The 19503-nt window shown below is 41.0% G+C and overlaps 1 protein-coding gene across 2 annotated transcripts in view; it reads right to left on the reverse strand.

Annotated features, from left to right (window-relative positions):
* Positions 1-19503, reverse strand: part of CRYBG3 (crystallin beta-gamma domain containing 3) — a 134289-nt gene that overhangs the window by 6610 nt on the left and 108176 nt on the right. For both annotated transcript variants that reach the window (XM_064273080.1, XM_064273079.1), the window contains 2 exons: positions 6363-6502; positions 1557-1680 (listed from right to left, as the gene is read on the reverse strand). In XM_064273080.1, coding sequence (XP_064129150.1) covers positions 1557-1680; positions 6363-6502 — 264 coding nt within the window. The remainder of the gene's footprint in view (positions 1-1556; positions 1681-6362; positions 6503-19503) is intronic.

A 19503-nucleotide genomic window follows, 5' to 3' on the forward strand; every position in this document is an offset into this window, starting at 1 on the left:
ATGGTAGCTTAAGGCAGATATTAGGACATAACAGAGCTGGGTTCAATTCCTAGGTCTGACGCTTGGACGATTTTTGCCAAATTGCTTTACCTCTCTGGGCATTAGTTTTCCACCTAGAAAACAGAGGTAATTCCTACCTCAATGGAATCCAGTAAGAATATGTTTCTAAAGGGATTAAGAGAGGTACAAATAACATATCCATTGATTATCGCACCCTTGAGAGGCTAGCTCTCCTCACTACCACACATATTTCCATTCTCTGAGCCAGGGAATTACCTGTGGCTTTTTGATGATTATGTATTATTTCCCATTTTACGTTACTGCTTTGAGTTGGTCCTGTTTTCCCAACAAAAAATGTAAGCTCCAATAAGACAGGAATCCTTTTATCTTTTAAAATACTGTACATAATATCAAACATTCCTTCCTCCATTTATACATTCCTTCATTAAACTAATAGTCTCTGAGCTCCTACAATGGCCAGACATTATGACAGGCCCTAGACATAGAGCAATAAGCAAAATGTACACCACCCCTGCCCTCAATGGACAGTGGGAAAGAGCCCAACTCAGCCATAATTACATCATCACAAACTGAAAACAGTCTTGAAGAAATACAAAAAAACCAACTCACTTCCGTTGAGTCAATTCTGGCTCATAGAGACCCTACAGGACTGAGTATAACTGCCCCCTTAGGGTTCCCAAGGCTGTAAATCTTTACAGAAACAGACTGCCACATCTTTCTCCTGTGGAGCGGCTGGTGGGTTTGAACCGCCAACCTTTCAGTTAGCAGCTAAGCACTTAACCATTGTACCACCAGGGCTACTTGAAGAAATAGGACCAGGCTTTTGAGAAATCTAATTTAGATTGGGAAAGAGGGTTGGGGAAGGTATCTTTGAGGACCCAAGTCTAAGTTAAATCCACAGGAATGAATAAGAACAAGCCAGGGAAAGAATGAGAGGAGAGCATTCTAGACAGAGGGCACAGCCTGTGTCAAGGGCCTGACTGACAGAGAACGCTCTGTAGGCCGGCACGCCTGACACAGCCATGTGAGGAGGAGGCCCCCAAGAGATGAGGATGGCAAAGCAGGGGGAGCCAGATCATGCAGGCCATGTGGAGGAGTTTAGATTGTATCCAAAGTGCAGTGGGAAGCTTCTGAACAGAAGAGTGACAAGCAGTGGGTGTGCAGTAAATACTACTTTAATTAAACTGCCAGGAGCTATCCTGAGTGTTATCTAAGTAGGGGAAAAAGAAATCCAAGCACTTGAGTAAAACTAGTACAACCTCAAAGTTCACCCATTGTTTCCACTGCTTGCCGCAGAGCTTACAATATCTTATTTTTCCATGCAAGGTCAATAAGACTTTGGAATCAAAGCTAAAATCCAATGCTGGCCTTATCTACAATTTTATGTACTTGATCAAAGCTACAAGATTGTCCTCCTGCACCTGCTACGTATATGGAAAACTAAACTAGAGGGTCAGTATTTCAGATGCTGTGGTTTATGACATTTCTACCCCAAAATCGAGCTATTTGGGAGCTTATGGTTCTTTTCTCCTTACCTGCTTCATAGGACGGAGGGAACCGATTGTTTTCCATCCACTGAATGCTGTCCAATTTGGAATCTCACTAGGCTCCAGTAGGATTTGTTTTCCTAAGAAATTGGATCCTTCATAAGCTATCCACCTATATGAGAGCAGGGAAGAAAAAAATGTTACTTCAAAACAAAAAAGCAACCTCTTATCAAAGATAGCAGCTATTATACCACATAGGACTCATTCGTTAAAAGATCTCTAGGTTTGCAGATTAATAAAAAAAAGACAGAATTACATTATTTTCTTGTAACAGAAAAACTAGGAGTGCTAGAAGAAAGCCTACTGAAGTCAGAAGATGTGGATTCCAGTTAGGACTTTGGCTTTTCACCTCCAAAATGAATGCACACAGCCCTGGGACTCCAAGGCTCCTCCCAGCTCTAAAATTCTCTTTTCCTTTGATAATGCTGAGTCTTTTTTCATAGCAACTTAACATCTGAAGACAGATCATTACCACCCCACCACTATTACCTGGTAGAACTGAGGCTCACTGTCCCATGTCCTTCAGGGCCTCTTGAGGTGACTCCAGCTATCTTATCTCTCCAGATACATCTCTTTCTACAACTCCTCCACAACTTGCCGCCAAGGACTACTTACCATTAACCATAGAAACCCCCAGTCCCACTCCTACTTCAAGGCCTGCAAGCCCTTTGCCGATACCCTGCTTTCAGCTCAGGCAGAGTTTAAGTGTGTGAAGTGCACAGGGGCTCAAGGTGAGTGAGTAGGGGTTCAAGACCTATGTCCTTCTGGCACTTTGTCTGAATGGCTAGTATAGCACTTAGCACGCTGTGTTATGGCTACTGGAGGCATGCCCTTCTCTCCTGTCAAGACGTGACGTCTGTGAAGCCAGGATGGTAGGACAGCACCTCATTCAACCTGAGGGGCTTATGTGGTCCTGGCAGGAGATGCTTGCTGAATAAAGCAGTCTGCTACAGTCCTATGTAAAATCTCTGTGTACTCAGTAGTAGGAGAAATCGTTATTGAACAGCCTGTCTTTAGAAGTAGTTTATAGGTAAAAATTCAAATTCCAGTCTACATTGGGTTTCTTTTATTCTGAAAACCATTTTTACCTTGGGAAACAAGCTTAACAAAGAGGCCTAAGCTACGGTGTGTCGTTACTCAGAAATTTTGTCATTTAAAAGGAAGGACAGGCTCTCTGGTGATTTATGTTAGCGGCATGACAGGGAACCGTGAGAGAGCAGGCTTTTGATCCCAGCCTCATGGTTCCTGGGAGGGGACCTTTTCCACAGATGATACTAAGCAGCCACTAAATGTCTTCTTTAGTCTTTTTGATCTCAAATAAGAAAAAAATAAATAAATAAATAAGAGCCAAGCATAAATCTGGCAGGGGTTAGAGCACTATATCTAGCAAAAGCCTGAGAGAAATTTTAAATAGCTGTGAGAGACAGTACAACTTCAGAGAAAGCCTCTTGTAGGCTTGAAGTTTTTCCAGGAAGGGTTCTCTCATAGCTATTTCTAGGTGTCAGTAAATTACAGACCATGGACCACATCCAGCCACCACCTGGTTTTGTAAATAAAGTTTTATTGGAACACAGCCATGTCCATTCCTTTACAGATTGTTTATGGCTGTTTCTGCTCTACTGTGGCAAGTTTCAAGAGACAGTAAGGCCCACAAACAGAAAATATTTACTACCCGGTCCTGTACAGAAAGTTTGCAGAGCTCTGCTTTAGGTGGTTAGCAAGCTAAACCACTAAGGACAATATGCTGGGATCACCAAGAAACCAAAACCAAGCCTGTTGCCATCGAGGTGATTCCAACTGCCCCACAGAGTTTCCAAAGGAGCACCACCTGGTGGATTTAAACTGCTGCCCTTCGGGTTAGCAGCCATAGTGCATAGCCAATATGCCACCAGGGTATGCTGGGATCACCAAGAGGGCCTGAAATTCTCAGCAGGACTCAAGGCCACTCCAAATAGTGCTTAAAGAAAGACGTGTGGAGGACCTGGTGGCTGCCTTTCACAGCTCAGACAAAGCACCTAGAATTGCAGATTGGGTTGTCCTGCCTTGGACCAAGGAGTCTTTGGGTCGTACAAATGGTTAACATACTCGACCACTAACTGACAGTTTTGAGTCCACTCACAGGTACCTCAGAAGAAAGGCTTGACAATCTACTTCTGAAAAGTCATGGAAGCACAGCTCCACTCGGATACACATGGGGTGTCACCATGAGTTGGAGACAACATGGTGGCAACTGATAACTAGCCTTGGATCAAGAAATGTGTGACTCTGGAGATGAGACGCAGAGCACCAGCAGCAGGAAAGGCAGTCCACCGGTCAGATGGAAGGTTCTCAGAAACAGGTTCATCCTGAGTCTACAGCACAAGCTACAAAGGGTCTGCTGCTGTCGGCAGTGACTTCAGTCCTTCAGTTTCCCAGATGAAAAAGTCTATAACTTACAAAGGGCAAACTTACAAAGGGCAATATCCCTTAGGGCCTTGTACCTCGGTTAATGCAGGAAACGGCACCACTTGTGCATAAAGGTGTGGAGGGAAGGGAGAAATCAAGGAAGGCTTGATGTTTGGGCTTTTAATGAACAGATGTGATACAACTATGAAAGCTCAGGAAGAAGTTACTGATCTTAATTAGCCACCACCAGAAAATGTCCACCCTGCCACCCACAACAGACACCAGGCTTAGCCAAATTATCAGGAGACCAGCAAGATGGATGACCCTCCCACCACTCCTTGCATATAAAAATGTAAACCATCAGACCAGCACAGAGGCAGGTGAGCACCACCACTGACAGGCTTATCCATCTTTCCAGATTCATTAAATATGCTGGAAGCCTAAGTTATAAAATCTATGTAAGATTTTAAGGAACCATGCCTAATTATATATTGATCTAAATGAATTCCACAGTTGGAGAAGCTGTGTGAGATGGTACATTAAGTCATGCCCCTCATCACCACCACGATGAAAGATGTGGGATAATGAGGGGATTAAAACAACTTGTCACTGAGGGTAGCTGGCTGTGCATTAAGTATTATTTTATGATCCATCTGTGGCCTATGAGAATCTTCAGGCAGCATCCACTGGCTTACTCTATGTACCAAATCTCTCACAGAGTCTAGAATAGCAACAGTAGGTGGATAATAAGCCAAAGAGAATAGAAATGTCAACGTAAAATGGCACCAGTTTTTCAGAAAAGAGTGAAATAAGTAGGTGAGAAAGTCTCAGAGATGAGTCAATAAATATCAATTTCACTTAAGAATGTAAAGAAAACAAATGTATAAAAATGTAAGTTCTGTATCACAGGAACAAAGAATTCAGTTCAAACGAAAAATTCAGGTATGTGGTAAGTAAACACCAGAATCTTATGCTTAGGTAGAGTAAATTAATTTACTGTTTAATAAACATCAAACTATGTGAAATGCTATGCAGGAGAAAATTTATACTGCTATATATGCAAATAATACAAAAGCCATTTATTGAAATAGTTGACTTAATTTTCAAATCGACTGATATTCTTGGCTTTCTCTTTCATAATTCCTAGATATCTAAATAGGCAAAGAGTGGTTACGACACAATTAAAAAGCTATAAAAGTCATATTTATATTAAAAATGGAAAGCCATGTGTATTCTTTTTGAGTTGACTTTTGGTACCAAAACACCAATGGGTTAGGAGCAGGGAGGGGGCAGGCATACACACCAACCTCTGCAGAACTGACCCAAGAGGAAAATTTTTCATAAAGCAAATACAGCTTCAACTTCAGGTCCCCTTACTTGCAGACTGCTTACCATTCTTATTCTAATATGCAAGTTTATACCTAATTTTTGTATCCAAAAATAGTTTGTGTTTGACTATTAACCTGAAGGTTGGTGGTTCAAAACTACCCAGTGGTGCAGCAGAAAAGGCCTGGTGATCTTCTGTAAAGATTACAGCCAAGAAAACTGTTGGAACAGTTCTACTCTGATACATATTGAGTTGCCCTGAGTTGGAATCAACTCAAGATTAATGGATTTTTTTTAAAAGAGCGTTCCCCAAATTGTAAAAGTGAAGGCCCCACACAGCCTGGTCCCACCTCAATTGACCCCCATTGCTGTTGAGTTGAGTTGATTCCTACTCATAGTGACCCCATAGGACAGAGCAGAACTGCACCATATGATTTCCAAGGCCGTAGTCTTTATAGAAGCAGAATGCTACATCTTTCTCCTGTGCAGTGGCTGGTAGGTTTGAACTGCCAACCCTTTGGTTGGCAGCTGAGCGCTTAACCACTGCACCACCAGGGCTCTCCCTGATTGACAGATATCCTAAATGAAATAGCAACACTGCTAGGTGGGTTAGGTCAAGCACGGTATGAAAATGAGTACCCTGGAGCAAACAGCTCTTGAAAAATCATGTCAAATCAATACAACAAAACACTCTTAGTCTTACGAAACAGTCACCTGCCTTAAGCATGTAATGGTCTTACCTTCAGTGTTGCTGATTTAATGAGGTCTCTCCTGAAAAGAAAAGTGGGCTCAACCGGTTCAGGTCACCTAGTCAACCTACTCTAAGACCTGTGCTCTGATCACGCAGCAGACCTTCTTCTCTCCTAAGGGCTCTTCCCCCAGACCATGGCATACTGTTACCTACTGGACACGGCCCAGGGTCTTCTCTCATTTCAACTGTAACGACAGTTTCTACAGTGAGAGAGAAAATGCGTAAGAGCACCAGCAGACCAACACCAACAGCAGTGGGCGGATACAAAACAACCATGCTGCTCTGTCCTAAACCTGTAACCTAACCAGGCCAGGCCTTTCTCCCATACTTACAGTCCACTTTTCACCCACACGGACTGGGTGTACAAGTGCAGGTCCTTATTCAGAACGGAGTTCACAGCCTCTTCCAGATGTAGCTCTCTTCCCTCACAATGTTCCAGAGCAAAAAGGCTGATGGAAGGTTCTTCAAAAACCTGACACATAAAAGAAAAAAAAAAAACAGAGACAGCATTACCACATGGGGTGGCCACACCTCAGTAACATCCCAGGAAGAATGCAGGGCTGCGTGAACCCACTGTATTCTCATATTGGTAGAGTTTATTGCTCCACCCTCTAAAGACTTTATAGTCAAAACTGCACTGACGAGAATGGATTCAATTGATAATTTTTATTCACTTATTGTAAAAATTGACATTATCAGAATAGCAATCTTAATCCCATAATAAAAATGGACATACAGAGCACCTGATTCCCAGACGTGCAGTAAAGTCTGGCTGTGCTGCGAGACAGACCACAGTGGTTTCTGCCAGTGCTTTCCGCTTGCAGCAGAAAACACAGAATGGAATGACACCCTCATTTCCCAAGGGGTCACAGGAGCAGTCACTGGGAACAGAAAACTTTATGGCTCTAGGCTCTTAAAAACATTCCTAGGTGGGAGAAAAAGGCATTTCTAATTAAAAGAAAAAAAAATGCTAGAATGCACACAGACAGGTGATTCCAGCATTCAAAGGAAGAACTCCGCTATCCCTCATGTCAGACGGGAACAGATTCAATATTGCTCTTCTTCATTCATTATATACACAAGACACCATGCTAGGAGACATGACAGCGGTAAGAAAACAAGGCACCACCCATGTGCACGGGACATTACTAACTAGTAGCTAAGTTAGGAAAATTGTACAGACATGGTAATGTAATCCAAAGAGGAAAAACATATGGGCTGTGAGAGTACTCAGAGGAAGGTTAGATTATTTTTAGCAGAGGAGGACAGGAATCGTGGAAGCTTTGTGGCTGCAGTGGCATGTGAGCTCAGTCTTGAAGGATACAATGGGTTTAGACTGGCAGAGACAGAATAAAGGGAAGGCCCTCTGTGCAAAGGAAGGGACACAGAAATGCAGGGGACACGTTAGGGGAATGGAAAGCAGACCCATGTAGCAGGAACACAGAGCCCAATAACAAACACTGTCAAGTGCTTACACTGCTACTGTGTCTTGAGTTGTCTGCTCCGCTCCTATACGGACAGGGCAGAGACCCAGTATCGCCAATGGCGAGTCCTTGAAGGCTTTTAACTGGGGACTAAGATTTGGCTGAAGTATGTACAACTTGTATATGAGACGCAGGGCACTCAGCAGCAGGCATCGTGGCTGGTCAACAAACAGTAAATAAACAGTCAAAAAACTGACTGTCATAACTGACCCTGAAGATCTAATGGCATCAGGGCAAAACATCTTGCAAAAGAGATTCCTTGCAGCGGTGTTTGGAATGGTGAAAGATGGGGAACGATTTAAATGACCATTGTGAAAAACCCAAACCCAAACCCACTGCCGTCGAGTTGATCCTGACTCACAGTGACCCTACAAGACAGAGTAGAACTGCCCCATAGGGTTTCCTAGTCTGTAGTCTTTACGGAAGCAGACTGCCACATCTTTCTCCCACAGAGCAGCTGGTGAACCCCCCAGCCTTTCGGTTAACAGCCAAGCACTTAACCACTATGCTACCAGAGCTTCCTCCCATCATGACTGGTAAATATATGGTACAGTCTTATAGAGGAATCCTATACAGTTGTAAAGAAAGAATGAGAACATCTTTATGGAAAGATCTCCAAGGTAAATTCTTCAGTGCCAAATACAAGGTGAAGAATAGGGCAAAATGTCTCTTTCCTGTGCTACCATTTCTGCAGAAATGAAGGGAAATTTTACGCACATAGTATATACACATACACACATGTGCGCACACACACACACACACCTGTCTGTATTATAAAAAAATCTGAAAAGATATAAAACTAGTAACCATGGTTACCTGTCAGAAGGATAGGAGCATGAATGGGAGTTTTTCACCGAATTCTTTTTGATTTCTGAACCATGGGAATATATTATTTATTTATACATTTAAATTGGCAATTATTATATATGTGTTTGTGTGTGTGTGTTTAACTGGCCTTCAAGAAATTTATCTGGCAACAAAATGAAGAATAGACAGAACGGAAGTAAAAGGACCAGTACATTGGTAGAATATTGCAGTCCAAAGAAAAAGAGAACCAGACCTAAAATGGTGGTGGGGGAAGGAAACGATGATTGGTGAATACGCGATGACCAGGAAGACCACCACAGTAATAAAACAGACATAAGGCAACTGAACAGAATGAGAAAGGTGAGGAAAAAGATGTGAACATACGTGGTTGGAAGCATAAAATATGTATGTATAATTAAGTATGTCATACATAAGGAAATCTAGAGGAAAAATATGCCCAGGAGCTAAGGACTTATATTTTGATTGGATATTTTACTGAGATAGAGGTGGGATAATCTTAGAGAAGTCCAGCATGCACAAGGCATTCTGATTTGGAGTTCAGGAGAAAGATCAAGTACAGAGGCAAGGAGTTTGGGACCTCTCAGAATCTGGACAATAACTGGAGCTGGGAGTGAGAAAACTGAAAGAGGTGGAAGGAGGCCAGAACTAACTAGACAGACTTACAAGGGTGGGTAGTAATGAAAGATGGCCTGTAGAGGTGACTGAAAACATGAACCTGGAGAGAAAAATATCACAGAAGGGAAAACAAAATTATAAGGAAGAGTATACTTCCTTATCAGTGTCAAATACTTCTGTGATGTTGAGGAAGAATGTGACTGTGATGAGGCTGTTGGGTTTGGCAGTCAGGAAGCAGCTGGTGACCACTAAGAGGACTGCTTCAGTGGTATGTTGGAGATGATGGGTGGACTCTAGACTCTGAGGGCTGAGGAGTAAGTGTGACACTGCCGACAGAGTGTGCAGGCTACTTTTTAGAGATGCTTGGTGGAAAGGAGGGCAGTGGGTAGTGGCTGATGAGCTAATCAGAGTAGAAGGCACATGTTTTTAGGCATAGCGGAAAGCAGTAGTGGGAGAGAAAGAAGCCGAGATGTAAGACAAGAGGGACGCTGCTAGGAAGGAGTGAGAAGTCCAGTTCACTCCTTCCCACAAGTTCAGAAAGTGGCTGGAATCAGTCCACGAAGAAAAGGATTGTTACGGAAAAGATGAACTATGCTTCCTCTGAAATAAGAGGAAATATAAAAAGGATACTGAGAAATTTCCAGGTAGCGAAGTGTGCGATTTTCCCTTTACATTATGTGGCCAATGTCACCTGCCGATCAGAGAAGGTCTTGAAGTGATGTTCCCTAGAACATTCTGCAGTGATGGAAATGCTCTCTACAGCTGCACTCTTCACTGTAGTAGCCACTAGCCACATGTGACTATGGAGCGCTTGAAATGTGGCTGATTTGGCCAAGGGACTGGATTAATATTTAATTTTAATTTATTTAAAGTTAAATAACCCTATGTGGCTTGATCTATTAAGATAACTTCTACATCTAGGAATTTATGTTAATAGAACAATGAAAAATTTGATATAGGGGACCACAAACATTACTTAAACTTCTATTTATTTTAAAAAAATAACAAGGTAGGGAGAAATAAATTGTAGAAAATGACTGAGATAGCTTTAAAATTTTAAGAGTTTATACAAATCAGTAAGAACAGTCCAAGAGACTGAGTAGATAAATGGGCAAAGGACATAAGCCATTAGCATTAATCAAAGAAGAAATATGATTAATAAACCAACGTGGGAGAATCATCTCTCACTCTCCATTAACAACAGAAATTCCATCAGGTGGTCCAATCTACAGAACTTTTCATTTGGAACATCTACTGTTTCTAAGCTTCAAGCCCTTCTTCCCCTTCTAGAGGTATGATGTAGATTTAACTTTTTCTATTTTTAAATAGTCAATTTAAATTATTTAAATTTATAAATACTCTTAAGATTATAAACCCAGATGACATGTAAATACAATGACATGTTAAGCAGATTCAGATAACCAACAGCAAGATGAGGGGGTGGTTAATAGCTTATTCATTCAGAAAATCAAGAGTGCTGGAGAACTATTTTAAAATCCTAGTTTCTGACACATTTTCCAAACATCAAAGTAGGAAGAGACAAACTATTAATAGTCTTCAAAACCAAACATGACACAGTAATCTGAACTTTCCAAGGACAACAGACACTACCAGAATTTAATTGCAATTTGAGCTCTATAGATGTATTGGCACCAGTCCATGGTAACCTAGATGGCAGCCAGTCACGTGGAGCCAAAAGTTCTTCTTCGGTGTTATCAGCAACAGGACATGCCTGTGAGGTCAATTCTAAGCCACACAAAGAGAATAAAGTTTCTAACAGCAGGATGTGTAAGAAAAAGACTACCTGAACAAATTGTGTAAATGAAGCTCTCAAAAGCTCCCAAAACTCCATTACTCTTCCTCATACCATCAGCTAAAATAATATCCTAAATGATAACAACATACAAAGCAATTAATAAGTGCCAGGCATTGTTCTAAGGGCTTCAAATATCCACGGTTCTACATTCCTTTTACCCATAGTTCCAAAATCTGAAAAGCTCTGGGGCGGGGGTGGGGGGGGGGACTGTTTTTCCATAATTCATTCAGTAACAAAATCTAACCTGAATAAATAGAATACTGTTTATAATATTCATCCAACTTTCTATGACTATGCATAGATTCCACCAGAGGAATAGGAACGTGTCTAATTATGGTGCTGGCCAGAACTCTGCTGGGATTTTTTTTTTTTTAAATACATGGTATATGAACCATCATACTACTGTTTAAAATTTAAAAAAAACCCCAAACCCCCAAACATATTCAGATTAAGGACTGTGGAGCTGTATTCACTTGTTTAATGCTTACAACTTTCCTCTGATGTAAGTACTATTGTTATCACCACTTCACAGATGAAGAACCAACGCACGGGTCACACAGAGTAGGCGGAAGAAAAATCCAGGCCCTGTGGCTCCAGAAGATGTGTTCTTAAACCCTACACTGGGGCTCTAAAATGTTCGGACCACCAATGATTTTATACACAGAGTATTTATTTCTGATTGGCAGATGTAGTAACACTTTCAGTAATACTTCATCTTGCTCAGCTAGGCAGTATCTACAATCCCCATCCGAACTCACCCCACTGGCTTAACAAATGTATCTCCTACCTGAATTTGAAGCCCTGAGACCCTGTTTGTTACAAGAACTCAATGCACCATCGATATAACTGGATAAAATTAAAAAATCTAACTACGACTTTTAACTTTTTTAAAACTAAACTGACTTATACTTTGGCACTGTATAGTTCTTTCGGTTTGAAATCATTTGTACAGAAAAAGTGTTGACAGTACCTCAAGATAACATTAACTGGTTAGGCTCTAAATACAACATATAGTTTCATTTTTCAATTATTTAGCAATTGGCCATATCTTCACAGTCCTGCAAGATCATTTCATCCTGGCCTTGGCCAAAAGGGCCAAGACTAAAAAACTAAGTGCAGCTGGACTGAATGAAAAGAAACCAACAATCATGTACATCTCAAACAGCACTCCGTTTCAGAGACATCCCAAAAAGTGTGCTAGCAAAGAATTATTTAAAACAATATAACTTTAGCTCTTTGGTCTCAACCGCAGAAGCAAGACAACACAGGGAACGTCACTGTTTGGAAAGTGTCCCAATATGATCCATACAGTGTGCAACCACTGAGGCTCTAAGGCTTAGCACCTTCAGAAGTCAACTTGTGGCAAATGTGGCTGTCCTGCCAAGCACAAGAGAGAATGTAACTGGAGTGCCAAGGCTATAAGATGAAGTACTACCAGTATGTACTGGTCAGATGAGACACCTAAAAGTTGTATATCACAGATACAAGCATGGATTTTGTGAAGGAACAATACTGAAACCCAAGAGGGCAGCTGTTGTAGCATTCGGTTCACCTTAAGGATTTCAGACTTCTGATCTCCAGAACCGTAAGACAGTAAATTTCTGTGATTTTAAGGCACTAAATTTGTAGTAATTTGTTTCAGCAACAATAGAAAACTAACAAATTTGCCTTTCACCTTTTTCATACTGGTTTGTGCTTTTTGTGTTTTGTTTAAGAAATTCTTCCTTCTTCAATATCACTAGGGTTGTTATGTGTTCTTCTAAAAGTGTTAAAGTTTGCTTTTCACAGTTGAATCATTAATGCATCTGGAACTTATTTTTGTGATTAAAGTAGGATTCTAACTATCTTTTTCTATGTAAAATGCCAACTGTCACAACGCCACTTATTTAACAGTTCATCGTTGCTCCATTGTAATGGGATTTCTGTCATCTTCCCAATTCTAATATTTATGTAGGTCAGTTTCTATGCTATTCTATCCTGCTGCTCCATTTGTCTCACCTTGCACCAATACCCACTGTCTGGCTCATTACTGCTGTAAAATGCAATATACATTTGGTGAAACAAGTGATCCTTTATGCTGTTCTTAAATATTGTCTTGGCTATTCTGCACCCATGTATTTTCCAAATTAATTTTAGGATAAGCTTGTCTTGTTTTATACACCTCCCTCCTATCCTCCAGCACAAAAGATTCTGCAAGCATTTTGCTTGGAATTACGTTGATTTGGAGAAGCCCACATCTGTATGATATTGAGTCTTTCATCTATAAAAGGTTATCTCTCTCCACCTGTTAAAGCCTTCTTTTATGCCATTCAATAAAGTTTTTATAATTTTCTCCATAAAGGACTTACCTGCCTTGTGTTAAATTTATTCCTAAGTACCGTATAACTTAATTGATATTTATCTTGTGTTCAGCACCTTTTTAAAAAAGCATATTAATGTTAATAATTTGTCTGGAGCTGCTCTTGACAATTTTGTTTCTTCTTTTATATCTTTTTAGTTTTTAATCTTATTAAACTAGTAAGGACTCGAGGATAATACTGAAGAGAAGTGGGGATAGTAGACATTTTCATCTTCTTCCTGAACTTACAGGGAAATGCTTCAAACGTTTTATAGGAAGTGTGATGTTTACTGCAGGTTTCTGGAGGCCTTCATATTCAAAACATACACAACAGAATACTATTAACTATGTACAGGCTTAGCTGAAAAGCTGAATAGTAACCAAACTTCCACACTGTATAAACTCACCGCTTCCTTTCATTCTGTGGTTGGGTTTACCACTGCTAGGTCTTCCTCTATTTGTAGCTGTACTGCTTATTCAGCACCCTCGCACAGAATCAGTCTTGCCAATTCTTATTCTACCCCGAGATTATTTACATCAACACAGTCATAATTTCATTTGAAGCTTTTCTACAGCCTCTTGTTATAATGTTTCTTTTGCTATGCCTATTTATAGCTGCCAGGATTGGATTATTACTTCAAAGAGAACCAAACAAACTTCCATGCCAAGCCACCATGGAGATACTGAAGAATCAATGGGCACAATGCTGCTCCCATGGAAACTCAATAAAAGCAAGTTACCCCACACACTACTGGGCCAGTGCCTGAATGCCTTACGGAGCAGCCTGACCCTGGCAGTTACCTCTCAGATCATTCAACAATTGCTCACATATCCTGCTCTCATCTATACGTGCCCATCTTTTCATTTCGTATCCAGTCTGGCTTTAAAGCATTGCATCAGGGGCAGGCAGTTGTAATTTTTTTTTAACTTAGGTTCCATATCCACTCCCAGCTTCTAAAGCTACTATTACAACATTATTACACATTGGTAAGATATAAGACCAAAGTACAACCTTTCAATGAGTTGAAGTGGAAAATGAACCTTATGGGCACAATGCTGCTCCCATGGAAACTCAATAAAAGCAAGTTACCCCACACACTACTGGGCCAGTGCCTGAATGCCTTATGGAGCAATCTGACCCTGGCAGTTACCTCTCAGATCATTCAACACTTGCTCACATATCCTGCTCTCATCTATACGTGCCCATCTTTTCATTTCGTATCCAGTCTGGCTTTAAAGCATTGCATCAGGGGCAGGCAGTTGTAATTTTTTTTTTTTAACTTAGGTTCCACATCCACTCCCAGTTTCTAAAGCTACTATTACAACATTATTACACATTGGTAAGATACAAGACCAAAGTACAACCTTTTAATGAGTTGAAGTAGAAAATGAACCTTATATAAGTACTGCCTATATTTTTCAGGCATGAATGAATGATTTATTCTACTTATTACTTAATGAATTCTGAATATTTTTACAGCACTACACTAAGTAGAGGGGACACGGGGATAACAGAATTCCAAGCCACAATAAATACAGATCTTGCCCTCGATGACCTTACAGGCCTAGGAGGTATGATAAAAGGCAGAAAGGGAAAAACATCTTTAGAGGTGGAGAAAGAAAAAACGTTCAGGGTAGATAAAAATCACTTTAAGAAATGAAATCACTGAAGTTTTCCTAGAATTAGAGTCTGAAACATTTCATCTAGATCATAAAGGTTTCTGATAGGGGAAAGAAAAAGGACATTCTAGGTTTCCACATTAGTAAATCTACAAATAGAGAAAGTAGAAGGAAGATTATTGGGAGAGGGATGGCTTTGTAGAGAGGATATATGAAGAATCAACAATAATACTGGGAAAGTAGGCTGGTCTAGACCGCAGAGTCTGGACTTTATCTGAAGAAAGAGATCAAAGGAAGGAAAGCAGTCAAGTGGCCGTTACCATAGTTTGGAAAAGAAAGAACGAGGCTCTGAACTTGGTCATGGTAGTGGGAGGGTGATGAGAACAATTTAAGACACATCATAGTGGTAGAATATGTAATACTCGGCTACTAACTGGGTGTTGGAAATCATGAAGTAGTGGAAATCAAAGATGACAACTGGTTCTGAGACCAGATGACTGGGGTAATGATACCTTTCAACAGGAAGAAGGGATTAAAGATGAACTCGTTTGGGAGGGAAAATGAGGTACTGGTGGAACATGCTGAAGAAGACCTACTCAAAATCTGCAAAAGAAGCCGTGGGAATAATAAAAGTACTGTTGGGGCCCTGGTGGCACAATGGTTAAGAGCTCCGCTGCTAACCAAAAGGCTGGCAGTTTGAATCCATCAGCCGCTCCTTAGAAACCCTATGGGGCAGTTCTTCTCTGCCCTACGGGGTTGCTATGAGTCCGAATTGACTCGACGGCAACAGGAATGGGTTATTCTAAAGACCCGGGAATCATCTACATTGAACAAGGAAAGAGTTGAAGTCTGACGATGAAGCAGATTTCTAAGTATGAGAGAAAAAAGGCCAAATACAAATGCCTAGGAAACATCTATACTTAAGGGGCCAGGAGGAAGATGACATTTGGATTTAATGGTGTGAGTTCACTATGTTATCTAATTGTCCTGGTTTTTTTATGCGTATTCAGTGCTTAGCGTAATATTTGGTACATAGTAGGTACTAATACTTCACTTTGGATAAGTATAAAATGCATATTCAGCGATGCTGGTATCGTGCAGCTTTCATGTTGTTGTTGCTGTCAGGTGCTGTCCAGTCAATTCCAACTCATCGTAACCCAGTGTACAACAGAACAAAACACTGCCTGGTCCTATGCCATCCTCACAATCGTTGTTTTGCTTGAGCCCACTGCTGCAGCTTCTGTGCCAATCCATCTTGTTGAGGGTCTTCTTTCTTGCTGACCCTCTACTTTACCAAGCATGATGTCCTTCCCCAGGGACTGACTCCTACTGATAATATGTCCAAAGTACGTGAGATGATGTCTCACCATCCATGCTTCTAAGGAGCATTCTGGCTGTACTTCTTCCAAGATGGCTTTTACAGTGTTTACATAAAGAATCCAGGCACCTTAAAGTTTTGTCTTTGATCAAGACGAAACAAAATACTTACAAACTTTCTTCTCTAAAAATTACTGATAAGTTGTGTTTTTCATCCACAGAATCCTACACCCCAAACATCATCTTTGGTCTTTTTTGTCATCTTGTCGCTATTCTTTTAAACCCAGAATGAGTATTAGTAAATATATAAGGCTTTGGTCTCAGACCCAAACAAAACAGGCTTCATTAAACCTGATATCCAATTCCTTTAATCTTAAATGGTCCTCATGTAATCATTGTGAAACAAACAGTTCTCAAGCCATGACTGGTGAAAATCTTCCATGGTTTGATATTGATATTCAGGTGTATTACCAGACAAATCATTTTTACAGAAATACAACTGCATCTTGTGAAGAGCCCAATGAGAACCCTGGGCATTAGTTCATTTCCCCAATACGAGGCCACTTAAGTTGGTATTATTTTTATCAAATGTTTGTAAAGAATCATCTTTGGCATGGTTAAATTAGATTTTCCAATATTAAGAATTCTAACTCTTATCTTAGAATTCTAAATAAAATTTGAACCATCTTCTGAGCAAGGCTTATCTACTTGTCTACAATGCATTTCATTTTACAGTCACCAAACCACCACGGACTTTCACTAAAATTAACCTCAACTATCAATTTTTAAAGGAAGTCAGCTCTGCTAAGATGGCAGAGAGAAGAACATATACAAAGGTACTAAAATTTCACCATCTCTCTTTGTTTCCTCCAAATCTGGACACAGGAAACACCTCCATAAATTTATATATCTGTGGTAGACTGTATTATTGCTCATATATAGTTACTCTATCAAGCCTTCTCTCCCCCAGTCCCCAGGCAAGGGGCGAGAAGTATATTTCCCTGCCCCACTGATGCTGGGCTTGGTCTTATGACTTGCTTTTGCCAAAACAATGTGAATGGAGACAATGATTCCACTTCTGAGCAGAAGCTTTAAATATAACTATATGGTTGAATCGTTCTCCACTGCCATGAAAATAAGCATGCTCCTGGCGAGAGCTGCTCCTGTTAGCCTGGCCCCTAAATAAAGAATATGTGGAGAGTATACCAAAAACTGAAGAAGCCCTGGTGGTGTGATGGTTCGAGTGCTCAGCTGTTAACCTGAAAGGCTGGCAGTTCAAACCTACCAGTGGCCCTGTGGGAAAAAAGACGTGGGGATGTGCTTCTATAAAGAGTCTTGTTGTTGTGTGCCCTCAAGTCGATTCTGAGTCAAGGCGACTTTATAGGATAGAGAGGAACTGCCCCATAGGGTTTTCTAGGCTGCAAATCTTTGCAGGAGCAGATCATCAGATCTTTCCTCCTGCAGAGCCGCTGGTGGGTTCGAACCGCTCACCTTTCATTTTAACAGCCAAGCACTTAGCCGCTGCATCACCAGGGCTCCTTCCCGTAAAGGTTACAGCCTAGGAAACTCCATGGGCAGTTCTACTCTGTCCTACAGGGTCACTATGAGTCTGAATTGACTCCACAGCACATAACAACAAATACCTAACAACAAAACCCGAGTCCCTGGGTGGTGCAAAAGGTTAAATACTGACTACTATCTGGAAGGTTAGCAGTCTGAACCCCCACAGAGGCACCTCAAAAGACAGGCTTAGCGATCTGCTTCCAAAAAGTCACAGCCTTGAAAACCCATGGAACAGTTCTCTGCACATATGGGTCACCATGAGTTGGCATCAACTCGACAGCAACTAACATACCTAAAACCAGAGTCCCTGGGCGCTTGGCTGCTAAGAGCTTGGCAGTTCACGCCCAAGAGGCACCTCGGAAGAAAGGCCTGGTGATCTGCTTCTGAAATATCAGACCTTGAAACCTTATGGAGCACAGTTCTACTTTGACACACGGGGTCAAAATGAGTCAGAAATGACGTTATGGCAACTGGTGCGTTTTAAAACCTAAAACCAATGCACAACCCGGAGCAGAGAACAAGCAATTAACGTAGTTGCTGAAACAAACTGTGAGGAAAAAATAAACATGTGTTATTGTAAGCCACTGAGATTTTGGGGATTGTTACGCAGATAAGCTTGCAAGAGCTAAGACACCATCACATTCCCTCAGAACTTACGAGTCCTAAGGCTGGATATGCTTTTTTTTATGTCCAATTAGATATATGCCCTGGATACTTATTTGCCAGCAGAACTGTAGGCTGTTAAAAGTTTTGAAAATATCTACTCTAACAGTTTCTTTACAGATGAGTTAACTGTGGCCCAGATAAATGATTTGCCCAAGGTCATATCACTAAGAAGCAGAAGCATGAACTATGTCCTCTTCTCCTTTCCCTGTAAAATGAGTATAGTACTGCAAATTATGCATCCAGGGACCTCCACAAGCTACAGTGTAACATATGTCTACACAAAGAGAAGTCAGCCTGGAGCAAACCGCCAAGTGGAAAACATACAGATCTTGCAGGAAGATGAAGTCTTAAGACTCCTCAATATTATACCATTATGACAATTATACACAAAATCAGGGCATTTCTGAGAACGCCAACTTCAGGCAACACTCAGAATTCTGCAGTTTTAACTAATAAAAGAAAAAGAAAAGGATTTGCTCCTGTATTTGTAAAGTCAACTTAACCATACAGAAATACTTCCTCGCAAACCCACACTGGACTGTGGCCTAGGCAGTGGAAGTAAGAAATCTATAGACAAAGCCACATGGGTCCCTAAGTTAAGAACACAGTGGGGAAGCAGAACAGGTACAGAGTGTCTGCTCCTGTCCAGGGAAAGGGGACGGAATCTATGGGATGTTCACAATGGGGACCCTGGAGGGTAGGAAAAAGAGTCTCTCTTGTGGGAAACGACAGCCCAGAAAAGTTTCTCTCAAAACACCTACACCTCATTTTACTCCCATTTCATGCTCAGCAAATTACCTTCTTATGACCAAACTCAGTTTCCCATGTTCTTCCAGACAGGCTTAGAAAGATCTCCAGGGCAGAGTTCTCAAGCCTTCCAGTCACTGGAAAATAACATTCCTCTACCTCCTACAAATTACCAAACTGACCTTCTGGTCACGTACCAATCTCCCTAAGTCTGATCAACTTGAGGCTTTGGGGCTTCGAAGGTGAGGCATGGTTGGCCTTACCAAGGTAATGCTGCCCAGTGAAGCCTCTTCATGGTCAATCTGTGGGTCTCTGCGAAGGTGCCCAACCTCACCTCACACTCTTTCCATTTCAACAGCAAACCTACTCTCTACCTAAACATATCTTCAACAAAGACTTTTCTAAGCCTTAAACATACCATGAAAGGTATTAAGAAAATTAATGTGCTGTCTTTACATAAAGTGAGTATGCTCTTTAAC

Source organism: Loxodonta africana, chromosome 20 (assembly GCF_030014295.1).
Source record: "Loxodonta africana isolate mLoxAfr1 chromosome 20, mLoxAfr1.hap2, whole genome shotgun sequence".
Lineage (NCBI taxonomy): Eukaryota > Metazoa > Chordata > Mammalia > Proboscidea > Elephantidae > Loxodonta > Loxodonta africana.